Genomic DNA, 23,573 nt, shown 5'->3' on the forward strand with positions numbered 1-23,573 from the left:
CTACCCTAGTCGAATATAAAGCTTTCCAAACAAAAGCACGGCAAAGAGGCTGAGGTCCATCAATGTGTTTGCACTGCGATATCCTCGCGATGCCAATGACGCCGAGCAAAGACGGCTCCAGGAATGATAGAGTGGGGCGTTAGATCAACCTCGTACGACAAAAGCTTCAAGAAGCAGTTAATCTTGTAAGCAGACCTGTTTTAACGATAGAGTAAGAGAAAACACAGTAGGGAAACCACGAAAATACAGCTCAATGGGCAGTCAGATACGAGAAAAAAAGATAATTGCCCATACTCAATGCTATTTTTAATTATAACACATTAGAAACTACCGGCAGGCAATGACGATCGCTGTTATGTATTCGATAGAGCTGATGCTAACAGTCATGAGTACATATTTAATGTTATTATTTTCATGTAAAAGTAAACTCTAATAGCCAATACCTCAAACTCAAAAAATCAAACTATTTAAGCTAGAACCGAACGGCGATGGAAAATTATGGAGGTAACATCACGTAAAAAGGTGAATTATCATTAAATAGTTCTCTATCATTACTTCCAAAATCAGTTTTAGAAAAGCATCAAAATATTCCAATTCGTTCCACCAGTGTTTATAAATCATTTAAATATAATATATCCATTTGAGAAACTGAAATTTTATCTAAAGGAAGCAAAAAATTAAAATTGGTTCTAACGGCGAATAGAGGCGATAAACACGAAGTCGAGATAATTAATCGCAGAAATAGTGTTTGAATTTCCATTGGTATACATTGGAATGTATAACCATACATAGTTTATGAAGCCAGTATTTAAGTGAAATAAATTTTAATCGTGATTTTAATAACTAATAGGTTTTGATAATATGCCATTACAACGAAGTTACAAAAAATTCACGATTTACTTTGCGAAAGTGTATAGCTTTATTTATTTTTGGTATTCTGCCTATTAAAGATAAGTTTTGGACGGTCCCTAACGAATAGTTGTGAATCTATCACCTGACCTTCCTTTCACTCACGCTATATTATTCTCTTCTACATGCTGTCCTTCACGATTCCAAAAACCCTATTCTCTTCCTTCCTCCAATCACTCCACAAACATTCTCCTTTTTACCACGCCCTTCAACATCCACCACCCGCTTTTACTGCCTTTTCCGGATTTCCTCGAGTAACTTCATCTTTTCGCCCATCATATTTAAAACTTCAGTGTTTGTCATCTCCTCTGCCCAACTTACTTTCCTCCTCTATTCTTCGTCATCCATAAAGCCTTCACTTTAAATTAATTCTTTTGCCTCAAAACTAAAACCTTTAAACCCCTAACACAAAATATTTATCACGTAATGTATTTAAGTAGAATAGAATATAATATTCGCTTTGGAATTATGCTGAAAAAATGCAGAACATCAAATCGATTAGTCAAGTTTTGGTTAAAATAAGCTCAAGTGAGTCAAAGACACAAGGTAAAATAAACTTTGCCCTGGTGCTTTCCCGGCGTATTGAGTGTAGAAATGTCTCTATTCCTCGGTTGGAAAACCCGAGAGGAATTGACAAACTTTGCACTTTTCATTTCCACTCATTCCATTCTAATATTTTTGGGAAGGAATTGTACAAAGTTAATTGAAACTACCGTAACTTATTTCCACGAAGTAACTTTCAACCACCCGTTTTCAGTAAGCTGAGTGATAATAAAATGTGCAAATTTCATTTTTACAAAGTTTCAGCCGATCCTGTTGCCTTTTTAGTCGAGTCACCTCAAAACAAAAAAAGCTAAAGAATTTTGTTTTGGTAACGTTAAGTAAAGAGTTAAGCTTTTCAATTCTTACCGAAACCTCCACATTGGTCTACGAAGTTTTACGGAATATCAAAACCGGAGTTTTAAAATTTTCTTCTTCGGGGAAGGATCGATATCCCTTTACACATTAAAGTTTTCCACTTGTTCTTCAGACGCGACACAAAACTAATTGGAATGGAATCAAACCCGCTTCTTGAACCACACACACAATGCTCTCCTCCCAAATGTTTTTAGAATGTGACTAGGGTTAGTGTTTATTATAATGTATACATTTGTTTATTCGGTGCAAAAGTCAATGTAGCAAATTTTCAATGGAACGTTGAAAGCCTTTTTTAAAAAAACTATTCACGGTACGTGTCCACAAGAAACTGCCATTTTAGATTTGCATCCCCTTATTTAAAGAAAATTAGCAAAATTGAATGAAATATCAAATTAAGGCGCGCGATATTGATCTAAAGACAAAAACTATCATGCGCTTACCTATGCTATTTTGCCAGAGACAGCGTTTTAAAGAGATTCGAAAAGATTTTCAAAATATCGACCTTGCCCTAGAATTTTCGCAAAAACCAGCAGCGGCATTTTTGGTAACCCCTATGATATAATGAGCACTGCAATAAGTACATACGCTAAGGTTGCGTCTTTTTTTTAATGACTAGGGATTGCTCCAAAGTTTGCCTAATGGCACCGGCTAAAAATCTTTCCTGATTCAGAATGTTTGTTTTTCGTAGCTCCAATGCGCAGGTCTCTGGATGTGAAAACAAGAAAATACATCTGAGAATAAGGAAACCTTTATCACTAGTTTTGCGAAAAGAGACCATCAGATCTTATTCATGGCTCGTCGGTTCCCAGTAACATGCATGGGAACAATGACAGGTCCCATCCCATGGTTCTCGCCTACGCGATTAGAAAACACAGCTCCTTCAGCCCGGATTAACGAGGTAACTCCAGAGATGGCTGTCGACGCCAATTCCAGCAAGTAGGTACCTCCGGCACGTTGCCTCCTCCTCTCCTCCTCCTTTTCTCTCTCTCTCTCTCTCCCTGCTTCCCCTCGCCCACCCACTCACCCCCGAAACCTTGCCTCCTCGCAGCAGGAGGAGTTATCCACTTTCTCCTCCCTACGTCTCCCTTCGTCAAAATCCACCCTTTCAATCTCACACCTCGCCGAAATCTGCTCGATTCATTTCCATTCTAACAAATTATACAACCGCTCCCCCCCTCCACCCCCCACTCTCCAAAACTCCCCGGATCGCCCACGTCTTCTCCTCCATTCCGGCCATCCCAAAACCCCTTTTTTCCAACAGCCCTCTGAAGACCCACCCCCTTTCGTCTCCTTTTCCCGCACCCTCATTCGGCCCAGCATCCTCCCTTCTAGTCCTTCGCACCTCCATGCCTCCGCACCCTCTCTCCCTCGTCGAACTGAGTCCCCAACAATATGCAAGACCACCGTGCCCCGCTCCCTTCTTTCCCAATCAAGCACCACCAGTCCTTACCGTCTCGGTGCTCTTATAAATTTCCCTACCCCGCATTCAGCCCACTCGAATTTGGTTTCGTTTCCCGCCGCCGACGTCCTATGCCTGCGGATGTCCCCTCTTCCCTAGTCCACCTTATTTCCCCGGTGAACGATGCTCTATTCAATCTACCGGAGGGAACTCCGCGAGGCGCTGAAAATTAGTTGAACTGAAGAAAAATCCCGATGAGATTTGCCATCCCGTCGGATGAGTGCTTGGGTGGTGGTGTCTTTCCTCAATCTCGCGATTGAATCGACTCACTCTTTCGGTCTTTTTTCTTCTTCTTCTTACCACTCCCTCCCTTCGCGTCTCTTCAACGGTTCACAAAAATCTTGGGTGAAAGCAGATAAGCGCGACAACTTCTCTCACCCTTCTCCCTTTAACACGTCCCTGCCATTGGTGTTTCGTATTCCATTGTCCCCATGATTATTTTATCTCGTCGTTTTCGATGGCGTTATACACTATGAAATTGAGCAAATAATGAAGAAAAAAAAGAAGACGCGAATGCGAGATTTGCGCATCTCTTCATGGAAAAAGAGCTATTCCACCTCAGTTTGTAAATTTTTATCGATCGTAAAAGTCCGAAGAAAATGTGTCGAGGTGATTTTTTCGTGCTTTTAACGCTTGTAATTGGATTGCTGCTTTTGCGAGGAACTTTATCTCTCCTGTTTGAAACATTAAAGTAAAAGATTGAAGTAGACATTGGTTGACGAAGTAAATTACCAATTTTCCATATGAAATATTATGGAAAAAGGTGCCAAACTTATGCATTACGTTTCGACGCAAAGAGGAAGGGGTATCGAATGCGTACTGTTTTCACTATGTAACTTGGATTACTCATTTTTCTTTCGGTCATTAACTCTCTCGGGATGAAACCTGATACTATAACCTTTTTGACCTGAAATTAAAGGGACGTTAATGGCAATTATTCATTTTGTCCGTTTTCACTCTCATTTGGCATTTGCACTTTCTTTCAAGGAATTTCCAAAATACTTACTGCAAATGATTCACTATGATTAGGAAGGCATTTTAATAAATTGAATAGAGAAAAAGGTTTTCACTGGTAATCGCTGATACGATTAAAATACCAAAGTTTCACGAAGCACCCCAAGGAATTCGAATTCTCACTTGAAATAAAAATAGTAATAAACCAACGAAATAAAACCATATTCTTATTGCAGTGAAGATTAAATTTGGAATAATTATCAATCAAATTTCAAATTTATATAATGATATTCTCTCCTTTTCCATATAATTCTGTAATTAAAATATGTCAAATGACTCAATGAAATTCAAATTTCATTCATTAACTAAGCAAAATTTGCACAGCCATACGGGGCGAAAATAAATCACAAATGAAAAATTACAATGCAATTATCACAACCGAAATCAACTGATATTTTACAAAAAATACTAAGAAAAAAAGAGAATAATATTAATTATTAGAAACAAAACATTTTCATTTATGAAACCATATTAAGAAGAATTATTCACAGAATGAGGTGAAAAATATTATCCTCTATAAAAAACTTCCATTCTCTGGTTCCACAAGCCTCCATTTCGACGTAAGCCTACAGAAGATTCCAATAACAGAATCGCATTCGCTTTAATATTTGCTAAACCATTTTGGGGATTACTCCAATTTTAAAATCAAACGAGTAAAACAGAGTAATGAAGGATGAGAAAAAACATGTCAAACCGAAAATAAAATCGTATCTGAAAATAAAGCCGTGTCCTCAAAAAACCATTTACTGCTCAGCAATTATATGTAGCTCCACTCTTGTTCGCCATGAAAGGTATCTCGGGAAAGTCGTTAACGCATTGCAAAATTTCATTGGGGCATCAAGGGATTTATTACGTAGGTGGTCAAAATATTTTATATCTGTGGGGCTCGTAAACGATCTTCATTTCCTCCAACTTACACGAGAAGCCACAGGCGGAGCTAGTCTCTTTATCTCTCATTCATCTCGAAAGTGGCGAAGAAGTGCCGACAAGGTGCATCTGCCGGCAGCACGTGCGTCAGTAAGGACCCGCGTAATCGAATTCCCTCGGATAAAAACGACAATTTAACATCATCATACACTGCGCGACGCAGCGCGGTGCTTTCTCCCTCTTCCCGTTCAGACACCCACCCCTGCCCGCTTTCCTTCCCACGCCCCCCCCCCATCCTTTCCCTCTCTCCATCCTCCCGCCCACTGACCTATCCGTCCTGCTCCATCTCTCGTGCAATAATCTCACCCGCCATCCACCACCCCTCCCTTCGCCTCCAACCGTCCCCCGTCCCATCCAACTTTGCCCTCCCCGCACCCTTCCCTTGAAGCTCCCCCAAAACACTCCGTCCCACCCCTACGTCTCACCACCCTGTGATCCCCCAAAATATCTTCCTTGTATCTCGGCCGCCCAACTCCTCCCGGTAAAAAGCTAAAGAAGGGTGCTTTCCGGCGAATCGCGCCGCTGCCTGCTGCGAACATCTCACTCTTCTCCCGTGTTCGGAAACACTTAGCCCAAACTGGTCTCTCCGCCATCGATCGAGGAACACTTAAAGCCCCCGGCCCCTTTGGCGTCGATCCCCCGACGAGCTCTGTTCCGTCGCGAGTAGCGAGAGCGACGAGATGGGGTGACGACACGGAGAGGGGGGGAGACAACTTAATCTAAAAAAATATATGCACTACACGTGTCAATAAATGCAGCTTCGGTCCAAAAAGACCATGGATTGTAAGTCGTGAATTGAGCATGCGAAGAATTAAACTAATGCCCACAAAATAAATGTCAAGGAATACTTCCTAAACTATCCTCCCACATTAATCGCAGTTTTTCTCTAAGTTCAACGGTGAGCAACCAAATCAATCATCATTATTATGGTAGATTTATAATGTAACACAAAACTGATAAAATAAAGAATTGAAATTATGCCTGATATTATTACCGAATCGATTTGATAATAAATATTATATGAAAAGAAAACAAAGATAATCAGGTTCTCCAGAAATAGGAAGGTTAAGATAAACATTGAATTTCGGTGGTATAAACAGGAGCAAGTCAATTACTTCACCTTTTTAGAGTTTTATAGAGGGTGGACTGCGTTACAAAGAGATTTGATGACTGAAACCAAGAAAAAATATGTAAAGAAAAGAATATTGAAAATGTTCATATGAATCGTAGCTCTGGAGCGTTTAACCGGAGCGTAGAATCGTATGTCTCGGAAATGTGGTTGCTGAGGCAATGTGATATGGATAGGTTAAAGCATTTTAAGATATGGACGAGGAAGAGGATGGAAAAAGTGAAACCAACGGAAATGAAAACAAATGAAGTTCTAGGCATGGTTGGGGAGAACAGATGATTGTTGAAGAAATTCAAAGAAGGTAGGACAAGTGGATGACGGGAATATTGGGTAGCAATGGAAATTTGAAGACAGAAAGCTGATAGTTTGGTAGATGTGGCAGAGAATGGCAGAGAGGATTCATGCTGGACGGAATGAAGGGAGACAGAAAGTACGTGGAGTGAAATAAGATTTCAATCCAAGTTCTACCGTATTTAGTTAGTGCTATACTAGGTGGGGCTTAGAAATTTTGCAGCGCTTAAGTACTAGTACATTCAACAAAAGCCAAACTTGATGAGTAAACTATTCTTAATAATTATTAACAACATAATTTAAAATAATCCCTATTTTCATGATTTCAATTACACATATGGAAGTAAAAAAGTGTTAATGTTATTTGATACAATTGAAAATCATAAAACTGTTCTGAAATTGCCTTTATCCAGCGTCAAATGAAAGTCAACTACATAGAATATTTCTAACGGAGTTTAGCCTGTAATTGGCGTTTTTTTAGTATTATAAATAAATAACTCAAATGATGATCATCCATCAAAGTCAGTTTCAGTATATTTTCGAACGACGTAAGTATGGCATCTGAGTTTTAACTTGAAACACGACTCCTGTTGGTGGGGAATCTATCAGTAACTGCATTGGGCAATTTACTTCAGTACCACGCAGACCACATCATGCAACCAACTATGCTAGCCTAGCCCACAAATCTCTGCATGCTCTGCAGTTACTGAGCTACATATTACATTTCAACAGCTTAGCAACGTAGGCGCAAGAGTCAAGGTAACTTCAGACACTTGGTATTGTATCAAACACGCACGCGATTATCCAGTTGCGTACCTAAAAACACTCAGGGTAGGCATCAAACTTTATCACCTTACGTAAATACTTTGGAAATATTCAACTGTAAACACTTTCACAATTATGGCAACACAACTAACTACAGGGTCCGTACAATAAGCATCGTGACTGGTTCGCTGTAGCCTCAACGGAGCGGTGGATGGGGGTCCGACCGGTCGGCTCGGTAGAGGGGTCCCCCACCAATCAGGCGCACTTTAGTTCAGTCACCGCCAGGCGTTGAAACAGGAGGTGGACTTTTGTGACGAGTGATTGTTTGAGGTGTCGTCACACCAGCATGGAGCGCACCGTCGAGCAACGCTACGTTGTGAAGTTTTGCGTTAAACTCGGTAAATCCGCGTCGGAGACCCTTGAACTCATTATACAGGCTTATGGGGATGATACCTTAAGCCGCACAGTAGTTTTTGAGTGGCACTAAATGTTAAAGGAAGGCCGGGAGCTCGTCGAAGACGAGCACCGCGTCGGACGCCCGGCGACCGCTCGAACCGATGCTCAGGTAGCCAAAGTGAAAAACGTTTTGGACTCTGACAGGCGTTTAACCATCGCCCTTATCAGTGAGGAGACCGGTCTTTCAGTCGGAACCGTACACACCATTGCAACAGAGGATCTTGCGATCCTCTGCCACAAAGGTGTGGACTTGTGGTTCAATCTCCACTAAGAGATTCTGAATCAATGCACTGAAGCAATAAACGTAAAATAATTAATCATAAAACAAGTAATCTGGATTACCTGTGATAAAACCTTCATATTATGTTAGAATTATTGATACGAGTAGAGCTGTTCATGTGATTAGTTAATGTAAATCCATGTTTAATCTCGGTTGTTAAGGCTAAAAATTGAAGTTTTAGGTCCTTCGAATTTTATCTCCAGTATCATTCATTATAATTTGACGGGAATGATAAACCGAAATTTTATGAAAACATCCGTTTGGTAAGTCATGTATCTCCGATGAAGATACTTCACTGTAAAAAAAGGCTCAAATTTACGTATAGTCATTTTCCCTCTTATCCAACCACTGCGGTGCCAACCCGGTTAATCCACTATTGCATATAAAACATCCCTTTTAATTTATGAATTGAACAAAAAACATTAATTGTGTTTCGATATATTTTGAAATCAAAGGAGATTACAACAAAGTATGTCTTTTGAAAGAAAATTAAGTACTATTACGTGACCTTGGGCCTTATCACAATTTGAATAATTTCGAATACCGCCTCCTGTTTCTTCTCATACCCACAGTTGAATTTGTTATTTTTTAAAATTGAGAGTCGGACATCTTAGCAAGAAACGCACTTCAAGTCTCATTCCGATCTGGCTTCTTAGCTGCAATAAGACAGGTAATCGAAAAAATTTCCTCAAATCTGGTTTTCTCGTGGTTCAGAAGGCATTTAAGACGCGGAGGTCCTTCATAATGGCATTCGAGAAAAGGATGGGAAAAGTGATTGCAAACATTTGCAAGATTAGTGCATCCCACCCACTCTCCCTGTCAGCATCGAGATGATTAAGGAAATCATCTCCTGCTACTGACAATAGACGATTATTACGAAAGAGGACTTCGAGAGGGAAATTGTGTGTCATTCTTATCCTGCCTTCCTAAAGCAAACAAACAGATCTCGCGGCTGCCTTGACCTATTGGATGGATTCCGTGGTTTAGTACGTACATGAACGTAGCGTTCATATACATACTACACCACGGAAAGGTCTGAGGTAACAATAGGGCTATATGAAAAAAGAGTTTAATGTTGGTTGACGTCCGTCACGTTCCAACAAATAAGTAAATATTTGATTTTAAATAAATAAATCGTAAACCAGTATCTTAGGTATCAGATACGTTCATCCCCCAGAATTAATAAAGCATATTGGCTTACTATACCAAAGTATTTGGCTGTTGAAGTAAAATTTTCTCTGGATGGCGTAGGAGAGAAATTAAACCCCATAAAAATTATTACAATCACGGGTCGATGAGCGACACATAGCCCTTCCAGCAACATCCCTTAAGTCGAGAACGAAACCCAAGACCAACTCGATATTTTACAAATTCACATTCCATTCCTGGTCTCTAAATTTTATTGAACTCCTGGAAGAAGTATGGAAATAAATATATTAATGCTTAAAATCTGTCACATAACACGGTCGAAAAGGATGAAGAAATTTCATAATTCTTAGGTAAAAATGACAACTTGAAAGGCAATTCAAACTTCCAGCACTTATTTCTAGGTCTTATAGAGCATTCCAAACTCTCAATGTGCACTCTTTATGTCGCACGTTATTTTAAATAGTAATAAATTCAGTTTTTACGCACATAAAATATTTGTAAGGTAATAATCAAATAAGCACGATACTTAATCCTCAAAATGCATATATGTATCTACCATGGTCATTTAAAGTGAGGACACAGATTTTAACAGCTAAGAAAGCGAGGACACAGTTTATTAGAGGACACAGCATTCGATGCCGCGAGGATATGTTCCACCAGCCATCAAAAATCCATTTAAAAACAAAAGTACTGAGTTACGAGACCAAATACACCAAATAGGTCACACCTCAAAATATTCTTCTCCTCTTGAGATTCCTTCTCTTGTATCTCTAGCGTCAAATTGAAGGCGATTCGAATAATTTGCACCACCTTGCTTGCTTTGCAATCAACTTGCTTCATAAAAAATATAATTTTTAATTTGACCTTTCAGCTCATGGCAAGAGGAGCGGTGGAGCAGGCGCGAGAGGCTATGTGAACGAAGATCTCTTGGGTGAATCGGGTAGGATTTCTAGAGGAGCGCTCTCTCAAGAGGCAACCTCGCCCCCTTCGAGCTCTGACCCCCAGGACACGCTCTGGTTCATCTCCAAGCTGATGGCGGCCAATCGGTTGGACCCCGAGGGCGAAGGAGGAGACGACGAAGGCTCATCCGAGGAGGACTCGACGGCGGGAGCCAAAATATGGCGCAGGCTTCTGGACGTGAACCAAGGAGCGCCAAGCCATCGGTAGGATTACTGCTACTTATTTTGAAATAAGAGTCATGACGTCAAATTATCTTCTACCAAAAGACTATAACCGTCATGTCAATAGCTCTGTTCTATAGTGATTAAATGATTTTGAAACACATTGAGAACTTCTGAGGCGTGAATCGAAAGAATAACCGCCTCTGTTGAAGAAGTGAAATGGTTTTGAAGCGGTAGACTGAGACGTGACGTTAACTGTTAACTCCAGAACTTAACTCGCTTTCCTCGAAAACACGAAAGAAATTAAGCCCTATTTTCACCTTTAAAACTATTTGCGAGACATATTGTGTTCATAAAAACTGCATTTTTTATGAATTATAACTACAAAGGACGTATATTTCCTCACTTATAGGGCCCAAAATAGCCTCAAACGTTAATTTTATCCTAAATGCCTGTTATTTCCCTCCCTTCGCCTCACTTTCCCCGCATTCTCCCCTCTATTACCATATTCAACATCCTATTGCCTTTCAGTGTCTCCACCGTAAACTTGTCCTGCCTACTTCGAATTTCTCTCAAAAAGTCTCTTTTCACCCACAATGCCTAGAACTTCATTGTTTGTTTTCCTTTCCATTCATTTTATTTTCTCTATTCTTATCTACTCCATCACAAAAGCCTCCAATCAGCACCACTTATCCTCTTGCCTTATCACAAAATGTCACCAGTCTTTTCTGTAAATCTTTATTTAAGGTGCATGTCATCAACTCCGGCATCTTGGTGAATAATACTTAACCTAATAAAATTCTTCTTTTAGTAGCCTTACTACTCCGCCCGCCCTCCTCCAATACACTTCTTAAATAGGTATCTGTTGCAGCTATTCTAGCTTATGTCCCTCATACATATTTAATAATTATCTTCACCTGCCTTTGTCATATGGGACAGCCAATATTTCAGTCTATGATCAAGTCTCATTAAAGGCTTACTTAATTTTCAAAATTTCTGTGACTGTTACAAGTTTGCGAAAGTGAGGAAGATATTATTTCAGAGGAAACAATTAATATAATATAGAATATTCAAAGGATCGTTGCTCCAACCAATAACATTTTGGAACATGGGTCAGCTAAATATTTTGAGAAAAAGTACTTAAAAAGATAAAGTGCACCTGCACAAATTAATGTTCAATAACATATCCACGATTTGAGATAGTAAATTGCAGCATTGATACTTAATTTTTTTATACAAGTTTTGCATTAAAATCGGTAACGATTTTTTCCTGACGCGTGCGTAAAGTGCTGGATTCAGACGTTCAGTTAAGTGTGCGCATATTTTCATATCGTATTGGCATTGATAAAATGACAGTGCAAATCATTATCACTGAAAATTTGGCGATACGCTAGATCTGCGCTAAACTCGACCCGAAGTTCTTGATGGACGATCAAGAACAGAGTCAACTGTCTGCCAGCGAAGACCTTCTGCGACGACATGGAAACGATTCCCCAACCCCCTTAAAGTACCGACTTGGCACTAGCAGACTATTTCATAATTCCAAAAGTGTAATTCTCGCTCAAAGGACACCGCCATGGGACTCAAAGTGACGTCAAAGAAGCTTCCACGCGTAACCCTAACGAACTCCCGGAATCCCCCAACCAGAAGGCCTTCGAGTCGTAGAAAATCCACCCTTAAGAGTGTGCCGATACTCAAGGGATGTACTTTGAAGAATTTTGAGGCATTGTAACAATATCTGAAATAAATTAATTTTTTCAAAACTTTTCCCGATACTTTTTATACAAACTATGTACATTCTAAATAATGAAAATATCTGCAAATCAAATAAAATATACTAGCTAATCCTTTCCAATCTATGTCAACAGGGCCAGAAAGCTCTTAAGAAGCAGCAAGCTTCAAATGGACGGCATACCAGTATCATCAGGAAATGACTTTGGTGGTGGTGTGGGCATTTTTGGTTTTGCCTCTGCACCTGATGGCGAACTAAGCAGGGGACTGGTGGTATTAGCCGACCCAGAAGAGGATCAGGAGGGCGAAGGAGAAGACCAGGCAAATGAATCAAAGGGCAGAGATGTCTTCACTGAAGATGTAATGGAAGCTCAAGGTGAAGGGAGAAGAATGAGCAGAAAGGCATTGAGACGACTCCGAATATTGAATTTATGGGTGTGTAAAAAAGACCAAAGAGCACCTTTTGAAACTTAGTTTATTTTAATAAATTTTACCTACCACACATATCTATTATGCCACTTGGCTAATAAAATTACTACTTCCCAGTAGATTAATTACACTTTTCCTACGTTAACTAAAGCCATGAAAATCATTGAAATGGCAAATATAGTACATGCATTGAAAAGATGATCTGCATGACTTAAGCAGCAAGGTTAGGAAGGCTTTTCAGAAGAACTTTCATAACATCAACAATCTCATAAACACAGCGGATCCCATATAAACTACCTACTTGAGTGCATAAGCCAGAATACACAAAATGTATGGATTATTTGCTTACATTTTCAAAAATCAGAAATAAGGTACATACTAGCACACCAAAATTTGTGGAGAAATTATGACTTCATAGCTCTATACCGATAAAATATCGGAAAGAAAAAATTATTCTTTAGAAATTTTCCAACCCGGCTAGAATCAGGCTCATGGGTCTGAAGAGATGGTAAACATTCTTGCAGGTAAATAAATTCTTTGAATGCAACTCTAAGCCATTCTCCAGTATGTTAATGTATTCAATTCATATCTATGCTACCATTTGTTACTCTTCCTTATCTTCATCCTATGATGAATGGGCATCAGACAATTAATGGAAAAGCATAGTAAAAAATTGTTCATTCTACTTACAGCTGTTATATAGGAGAAAAAGTCACTCAAAATCATGGCAGATCTTATGGATTATGGTCACAGCCCCTAGTTGCCTTGTGGTACACATGCCTGTGATTTCAAGCTACCAGGTCATCCACGAAGCATCTGTAAAAAGAAAGATTTTTTAAGATATTGGAGGAGTTAATAAAGATGTGAAATCGAAGATATAAAGCCATTAAAACTCTAAAACCATCAACCTTTTAAAAAGGCATTAAGGCCTTTTTTTGAAGGTTTTTTGAGCAAGTACTCATTGTACACTGGATTTGATCCTTTGCATAGGGATTTGGAACCCATTCAACGGAAAGCATGAATAAATACATGGAAGCAGGATATATTTCCATTGATTGACATCTTAATTTCTGTTGTGTATATGAATTAATAAGTAAATGCAAGTATTGAAAATTAAATATGTAAAATGGTTTTCTATGAATGCTTAGGTTTGTTCTTAATATAGAAAATGTTAACAGTATATATTTTTTCCAACATAAACATCTAACTTTTTAGTATACATACTTTCCTGATTTAATTATGATTTTTTTAAATTTAGGTTTGTTGAACTTAAAACACTCAAGAATTTTATAAGAAATAGTCCTGCGAACTTTCAACTTATAATCATTTATTTAAAAATTTTATTAATAAAATGTTATTAATATTTAAAATATTAGGATAAATTATGTATTTTCATAGTATTTGATTATCAGCTAGAGGAGAGATATTGTGCATTGCCTCATGACTTCATGCACTCCAGAGATAACACTGAATAGGAACTGAAATAAAATTTAACAAAGGTAAACTTCATTAATTGCCTGTATTTTCACACAAAAACATTTTCTGCAGGTTTTCTAATTTCCAAAAAGTTATGGATAATGTAGTATACACTAATCTCAGTAATTAATGCCAAATACAACTATTGCTGAATATGACTAATGCTAATTTTATACTTTTTGAGAAATAGTTCACTAGCTAGCTTAAAAAAATAATAGAAAAAATTTAAAAAATTGCCAGTTAAAAAATATAAAATTTTGTAGGTTCCACAGTTTTCATTTCCTAGCATTTATGAATTCTATTTCATTACCATGAATATCAGGGTGATAAAATATAGAAAAATAGTTTGAGTCATTAGCCAACTTACAACACAATTATTTTTTTAATCAATCGTAAACTCAAAAGGAATAATTTCAATTATTTTAACAGAATAATTTCCTGGGCTGATATATCCATTTTAATTATGATAAAGTACCACTGGAAACCTGTTGAAGGTAGAGGAGTAAAAGCATAAGAATATATAAAGAAAAATAAATCTAAAGGAAGTAAAAGGCTGATCAAGCAAACACATCCCCTTGATTTCAAGTGCTCAGGACAAAATTACTCTTTTGAATGATATGAAACAATTTATTTTACTACTGTATTTAGTTCACTAGTTTAGTATTTGAAGCTGCCACAGTCATTAAAACATGGAAAATCACATCAAACAATATTCCATTTAAACAGCAATAGGAAAACTATAACAGGTATCACCTACCATAATCATTATCTAAACAATTATAGTTTTGTCCTCTGTCAGGAATTATTCCATAGCTTGAATACGATTCCAGAAGTATTAGCAATAATTGTTGAATCAAAACGTAGTTGATTGCATAAGGTGCCTTTTCAGTATCTAGCCTAGTGCTTCATTTCAGTGGTCGTTTATGCAGAAATTCATAATTTTAGAATTTCTTATTATTTTATGATTAATATAATGTGTAAAACCAGATTGAAAATTGAAAATACCTGATTTTCCAAAATAAAATATAAATGTTACTAAAAACACTAAATACTTCGTTAAATATTCACAAGGTGAATAAATATCCTCTGATTACTAAGAAACTGACACCGACATATATCATTTTGCCAGGGGATATCGGGGTCTGGCTACAAATTCTTTGATTAGCAGGCACTCTCTGGGCACTCTCAGCTCCACCCAAGCTGTGCGATTTTTTGGGTACCAGATTATCTTGGGAAATTATAGCCAGCACAGGGAAAGGAACTTGCCCCCTACCCTAATGTGTGAATTTCACATGTTGTCGGGCTTAATACTGGGTAAACTCCACCATTACCTACCAAACTAACCTCCAGGTTGATTGCTGTGTTTATGGTTACCATGATGCCAGCTACCAATTAACCCTTATATTGAGACATGAAAACATGCCAACCAGGTTAACTGGCTAGCATATTGTCAGTTATTGCCAAAGAACATGCTGGAAAGGGTCAGGTTCTATAGGTACCGATTGTACTAGAACACCCACAGATACACCCATTCTAGATATACTCTAGAATTCTCCTGCTTTTTGCTGCAAAATAAGCTAAATTTTTAACATGTCTGTGAAGGAGACTCACTAAATAAATTGTTCACAGAAATCTGTTTTGAATATATAGCTTGACCCTGTTATGTTGTTTTTATTGGCATTCCGCAATTTTGTTTTAATTATGATTTTTTGCAATGGATATGGATGGAAAAGTAAATTGGATGGAGAGGAAAATAAATGAAGAAATATTAGGCATAGTGAGAAAGGAACAATGACCATAAAGAGAAATCGAAAGAAGTTGGAAATATGGATACAAAATATTTTGATTTATATTAAGATTGGCAAATGGAATGTTGAAGACTGTGATAGTGGTGAGGATGTTAGGCAAACAAGGTAGAAGTAGGAAAAAAATGCAGAAATCAAAGGTTAGATGGAGTAAGGGGGATAGAATGATTGTGAAATTGAAGAGCAGTTTATTGTACTGTCCATCATAAAGGAAGGGAGTAAATAAGTATTCGTAATTGTAGAGAGACCTGCTGTAGTGCCTGATTTGAGGTTGTGTTTTTGGTTAGGAGAGGGAAGAAAGGTATTTTTATACAACTAGTTATGCAGTCTCCATCCAAAACATAACTAAACCTGTAGAATACCTACAATACAATTATTGTACAGTGGATTGTCAGGTTGTGTTTTGTTAGACAAGGGTAAGAAGTGTATGTATGTTGTCTGTGTCCATTCAAAATCAACCTAAAATGATTGACAATCAAAAAAATAATAAAAATATATTTTATGATGGTATATTTTGATAAAAAATCTATAGTATCATTATATTAGGTATGCTACCAAATATCTAAGTAATAGTACCACTGATACCATCCAAATTCACAAACATAAATTAGCATGAAGTTAAACTGTTTACAAATATACAGAAAATAAAATAACTTGTGAATATTAAATGCACTGCACAAGCAAATGCAGCATATTTAAAACATATGTATGTGCTTCTTTCATGCACTTGTTTACTGCTAGAACTATAACTTTCCTGTTTAGTAAGTATTATTTTACTTTAATGTCAAAGATATACACGCACTTCATGCATATCAAGTGCATGGTTCATATTCCAATTTCAAGGTCTTGAGAATACAGTATGTAACTAGAGTGAACCTACTAACCTGTGTTTCATCCATTCACCAGCATTAATTAACCGATATACTTGCATTCAGTAATTAATTAAATGTACAGAAAATTTGGGAGATATCAGAGGAATATTTTTAAAATTGAGCGAAGATCCTTACCAAAGACATACCTTCTCATTAAGTACTGCTATATCCAAATAATATTGCTAATTGCTGTTTACCCTGGATTTCTGAATGATAGATCACCCTGGTCAAGTGACCAGCTTTATGCCCCTCAGGGTACTGAAATAAGGGCAGAGGGAAAGCATTTTGCTTTGGGACTAAATATTATAAATAAACCTGGCCTAAAATCTTACAGCCCAGGGAACCTCTAAGCTATAGTATTGTATTTGTTACATATGTATTTAAAATGTATTATCATAGAAATGGGCTCTATATCTCTAATATAAACTTTATTTATTACAGGATAATATGGACAAGAAGAGTAACTAATAACTCTCGGACATGGTAAATTTCCTGGATACTCAAGAGATGCTATGATATTTTAAAAGCCTATTTGTTAAACTTAAATCTATCATGGACAGTTCAAAGTAAATACTGGTTATGAATTTATAAGTAATGGTTACAATGGAAGTGTCTACTGACATTAAATCTTTAAAACTATTTGAGAAGCATTAAAAAAGATTCTGATAAAATTTGGAGATTTTCCTCTTGTTGACCTTTTTGAATTTTCCAATCTCAAATTTGTAATAACCAAAGCTAAAATCTCCTTGCCAATGATATCCCAATTTAAAGCTCTATTGAAAATTTGTTTAAAGAATATCTAGTCATATCTCCTTCACACATAATGATTTCAATGGAACACAGTGCTTAAACAGGTAACATTTTATTTCAGCAAAATATATTTTCTTGATTTTGCTGAAATTTGTTAAATGTATTATTTCTTACTAGCAGTAGCACTAATGTATTCCAAATCCATCATGTACACTAGATTCTTAAAATACTGACTGTTAAGTGAATAAATGTGTTTTACATATGCCTACTGTGCATTGCTATTTTTGTAAAGGAGCACAAATTGTGAGGCTATCATTGACTTAAATAAAAATCATTAATACCCTTAAATAAGTTGAAAAAATAATGGCATACTACTGGGAAGATGATTGAAATGTGAAATTTCTGCTATCCTATTAATTCTGAGGGTCCATATGATGTGCACATGTTACACTCAACCAAGCATATGGAAATATGTGCTCATGGGGGAATTGTTTATATGATGAAACAGTAATATCACTGAAATGTTATAGTACATATAATGCTCATGAAAGTCATCTGAAAATACACAGCTGCATACCAGAAAAAAGACTCCACAGAAATAAAACTGAGCAAATGCTTCCTATTTAAGATGTTGTGTAATTCAATTCATGAAGAAAACATATTGACAATAGATGTCCTATTTCCGTTTCCTGTAAAAGTAATTGGATTCCATATTATGATGTCACTTGTTTATCTAGAATGATCTCATTTAAATGGTGATATTAGTCACAATTGAAATATGAATACTCCATAAATATCGAAAGAAGACACAACAACCTACAAGGCTTTGTTGCATTTACTGCAACTATGACACTTGATCCAATGGTCATTTTAATTCCTTTTTTAATTACATTTTTCTTGGTAACAAAAAAGGGCACATGCACTGTGTGAAAACAATGATGTCAATTTCTTAATACCTGCCATTAGGGATGACAGAAAAATCAGATAGACTACTGCAGTCATCCAGGAATACCAACCTTGAATTCATGGTATGGGTTTTGAGCAAAGGAAAGTAGTGCAGCAGGCTGAACTATAAGGCATTTTTAATTTACAATTTTTGACAATGAGGCAACTAATAGTCCTTATAAAATATAGGATAAGGATTCAAAAGAGCCAAGTAACTTATTCTGCAAGAGGGTTATGGCTAAAAACACTGTTAACCATTAAAATATGATGAAAGACCAAGCTGAATGGTTGACGACTAAATACATATCCAGAAACCACTTAAGTGGCATGCACAATATTTCAATCAATTTTTAAAAATTTATTTAATTATGCAAGTTTTACTATTTGTTCAACTATGCTGTCACTGAAAATTTCCATGAATTTAGTGATGGTATTGGCAATAACTGTTTTATAATTTTTGAACAAGTACAATATTTTCTGAGCAAATATTATTGTATCAGCAATTCACCTGCATTTATATTTTTCATATTTTTTATGACTGTACCTCTTTCAATTTTATACTTTTTGTTACCACCACTCTCTTTGTAGGTCAAAGTAAATTTTCCAAATTTGCCATGATTTCAAAAACAAAATAGCCATTTGACTCCATTGCAATTCTTGTGGAAAATGAAGACTCTACTTCAAAATTGAATAAAATTACTTGCTTTAAAAAATGAGTACATAGTGAGAGAATGTTCATCAAATAAGATCTGATCAAGAGTAAAGTTAAACTTAGGGACCTACATGAACACAGTAGCCTTATTTTTAATACATTTGGATTACAGCATGGCTCTGTTTAATATAATGTATTCCCTAATTAATCAATAACTTTGTAGAAAAAGATCAAATAGTTTGACTTGATAAATGTATGGTTCATATAATATCACCACCCAGAGGAGAAAAATTGTTAACTGGAAGATGGATAATTATTTTGGTACTGCATGACCAGCCATGAAAATTGACTCCAGCTACTGACCTTCGCATCCCTAAATGGAAATTTTCGCTCATCAACTAGCATAAAATGCTTCAGTATCTGTTACAATGGATTCATAATATATTTAGGCAGTCACTAGGAATTCCAATCTTTATCAGCTAACCTTTCGAACACTATTCTCATTTATAAATACCGAAAAACATTTATGTATTCTGGAGTCGGTCTTCAAAACTTTTACCTTTCCACCAAGAACCAATAAAAATGCATTTACTAATTATTTTCATTATCAATATATAAAAGCTGGAGATGTGGCCGATGACTGAATTAAGATGAGAATGACTGATATGAAAATTCCACTTATTTCAAATTGAAAAAATTGTAATAATTCAGAATGACTTTGGTAATCACCAAAATTTACAAAGCATGCTTGCTCAGCATTCATATTCAATGTATGATTAGATTAGTTGAAACATTTCACTATCAAATTCAAAATATGAAATATGACAATATCAAAGGCAGCAAAAAAGTATAATGAAAAGACTTCAAAAGGATCTAATAGGAGAAGATTCTTCTAACAAAAAGAAACAGCCACTTATTACCTACTTCAAAGAAACTTCAGGAGATTACCCAACACTGAGTTTGACAGAGTCATCTACTAACGTGCAATAAAATGCAGCAATTCCAAAGAGTTACCATATAATGCACATATTGCCTCCTTATTCATAAGCAACAGTTGACATTTGTGAAGTGTTTTATTAAGCATGTTTGATTAGAGTGCCAAATTAAGGCCCATAATCTACAGGTTTCAGTTCAAATAAAACAGATCACTAGAGGATGAACAAGAACGAATTCCCAATATTTATTTTGGTTTCATTATCTTTAAGAATTAGAAAAATTAGAACATAACAAGTTAAGGTTTGGTGACAATGGGAAAATGGCAAAGACAACTATGAACATGGGCCTCAAGCAGGAATAAAATAACCCAATTTTAATATTTAGAGATTCCACTAGGGCAGGGTTTTCCTAAATATAATTTTAATCATGGTGCACAAATGTTGGCTAATGGAAATTAAAGTTGTTGTAAAAAGGTGGCCAAAGAAAGGTATGGTTAATATTTTCTGGCGAAAAACCTGAGATTTTAGGCAATAATAGAGTTGGTATTGCTCTTCACCATTGGCATTATTCTAATATTTTATGTTATGTCTAATCCAATGCACTAAAAAAAACGTTTTGGTAAAAGGAGCTAACTAAAAATAAATGTTCACCTTTTCTGAGAAATTCAATTTTGAGTGTATACCATTAAAAAATTCCATACTATTGCATTTTATTTATTCACACAATTGATTAGGCAGCAATTGATTGACCATTCATAATAAATAAAAATAAATGATCTTAATGTAAATTTTTAGAAAATAGAGTTGACCAAAAGTCATGCTACCCAGTTGGGTGGAGAAGCTATTATATATAATGACCACATAATAAAACATGAAATGTTTTCCGGCTTTTAAAAAACTTATTTTTGTGAACATGAAATATGTAGTATACAGCCATTGCTCAATTGCAAATTCTATTAAGATCACAATTGAAGGATACCAATCTACAGAATAAGCTTTGGGTTACCTTGCTGTAACCAAGAACACATTCAAACTTGTGCCTTTAAAATAGACACAACAAAATCAGGTATTTTACCAGCTTCAATCAAGCTATGTGATTTCTTGGGTACCATCACTTCCTAGGAAACCACAGGGAAAGGGACTGGTCTCCATTGCCTGATGTGTGGAATTCACACACCGTCGGGTTTAGTACTGTGTGCCCTTCCCACATCTATCAAACCAACCTTTGGTTTGAAGACTACAGTTTTTTATATCATAATCATCAAATATAAGAATTGACACTGATTAATAAATTAATTAGTCCTAAATCAATTTATATCATTAAATTAATTTTATCTATGTATTTTGTAAATTATAGTTTACAAAATTCACAAAGTGAGTGAGGCCTTAAGTGACTGATTAAAAATGAAAAATGGCATGAAACAAGAGTGCAAAATCTCATCATGCTTGATAAATGTTTACCTGGGTAAATGTGAGAGCTAGATGCAAGGATAAGGTAGGTGTGCCCCGACACCCCAAATTACATAAAACTGTTCTTCAATTCCTTGTACCTTTTACCTACCCCATCTTTCAACATTTCTATCTTTTTCAACATCAAACCTTTGTCATTCCCTATCTCACCAGCCAAATGCTCTCCCCTCTATCACAATCTTTAAAATTCCATCCCCAAGTGCCAAGCATTCACATTTGCTACCTCCTTTGGACTTTGACTAATAATCCTCTCCCTGTCCCTGCAATGCCTAGTACTTCGTTAGTTTTCCTTTCGATCTATTTTACCCTTTCCATCCTTCTCCACCCCCACATCTCAAAAACCTCCAGTCTACATTTATTACATTGCTTCAATAATAGTTTCCTTGCCATGCTAACCATGTTTCATAGTAAAATTCTTTCACACAAGATTCTGACACTTATCAATTTCAAATAACCAGATTTTCTTTCTTCAGTGTTTTTTGTTGCTTTAATTTTTCACTAGCCATAAAATCCTAAAACCTTTTGAAGCTATTCATTTTAATAACAATACTGAGCTACACATAAATGATCACAGAGCAAATTCAAAACATTCAAGTGACGGCTGAAAAACATGTATGCATGAAACAAACATGAATATTGATGAAAAAATAGCATGACACATGATGTACGAGGAGTTATTAATCACATCAAAATGTTTAAACAAACAGCATGCCTAGCATTTTGCCATGTTTCCTTGAAAAGACTACGCTGAGATTTGAGGTCAGTCACAATGGCTGAGTAACTTTCCTTAAAACATGTACCTGCTTAATGCTTGTGGACCCATTATGTTTTGCAGATTGTAAGCAGATTTATGCTACGAACACAGGTAAAAATTCTTGGATCTTATTTTCCAGGGGCAGTGAATTGAGCAATATCTAAAGAAGGTACTTACCAAGAGACTCCATGATCACTATGTAATGTAGGATCTATGCTTGCGAACATAAGTCAGCAATAGCAAGGTCGAGAGAAAGTACACCAGAGTGTGCATAGACAGTAAGGAGGAATTCTCAATGAATGTATGCCTAAACATAATGCAAATGGCCATACAAACCAGCCACTGCATCATTACCCTGACCAACCATGTGGAAACAATCAAGCCCATGCTTCCTCAGAGATTTTAAATTATATGAGGGTAGAACCTGTAAGGTCAACAATCGAAACGTAATGAATAACTGATCGCAGCACTAATTGAAATATATTCAAAGACTCTCATCATCAACATAGGTTCTTAGGAATAAAATCCAGAAAACCTGAATGTAATATGAACGCTAGGTGAAAGTAAACAGGTCTAATATAAATCTGTACACCAGTGAAAAATTGATTCTCTTGACTTTTTTCAGTTAGCCTATTCCTCATCCTTACCTTTGCTTTGAATCAAGTGCATCTTGCTGATTAATCAATGTATTTATCTCTTCCACAATCTATTGCAAAAGAGGCGAAAATTAAAATACTTCAGAGGAATAATTGTCAAAATCAAACGAATGAAACAGCATGAAGATGCTAAAAACATTTAATCGCTAATCCTTACATATTCACTATTTCTTTCAGTACAATGAAGTCTGTCATTCCACACATTTCTTTGATAATGTAAGAATACCTAGGTGCCCCTCGGTAAAGACAATAATCACTTTAAATGAAAACTTGAATGCATAAAATATTTAATTTATTCAAGAAAGGGATTAACAAACCTTTTGCATGTCAGATCTAGGTGAATACTAATACCCATCCCATGGACTACAACCTATACATGGTAGTAGGACTCATGTGATCAGATGACCTCTAGAGCTGTACAGACTTGAGCATATGATAATTGCTCCTGGTATAATCACTATGCCAGGTAGGTCAAATTGTTAGAGGCAAACAAAAGAACATCTGCACAACATCTGTTGTTCAGGGAGGCAGCTTTAAAGGTGACTGACTCCAGTAGGGAAGCCATTTGTGTGATGGTGTCATGTTTATTATACTATTGAGATGGGCAATGGGAAATCACCTCATTTAATTATCTCATTCAACAATACTGAACATGGATCTCAGTATGACTCCTGACAACT

General features: G+C 36.4%; 1 protein-coding gene across 1 annotated transcript in view; it reads left to right on the plus strand.

The window, feature by feature from the left end:
• Window positions 1-17,277, plus strand: part of LOC139690782 (uncharacterized) — a 42,411-nt gene extending 25,134 nt beyond the window's left edge. The window contains exons 3-5 of the mRNA XM_071588340.1: window positions 10,169-10,460; window positions 12,287-12,584; window positions 17,173-17,277. Of these exons, the coding sequence (XP_071444441.1) occupies window positions 10,169-10,460; window positions 12,287-12,584; window positions 17,173-17,199 (617 nt within the window). The 3' untranslated portion in view covers window positions 17,200-17,277. The remainder of the gene's footprint in view (window positions 1-10,168; window positions 10,461-12,286; window positions 12,585-17,172) is intronic.
• Window positions 17,278-23,573: the final 6,296 nt, after the last annotated feature.

This window comes from Hetaerina americana, unplaced genomic scaffold, assembly GCF_022747635.1.
Source record: "Hetaerina americana unplaced genomic scaffold, ioHetAmer1.1.p SCAF_3, whole genome shotgun sequence".
Lineage (NCBI taxonomy): Eukaryota > Metazoa > Arthropoda > Insecta > Odonata > Calopterygidae > Hetaerina > Hetaerina americana.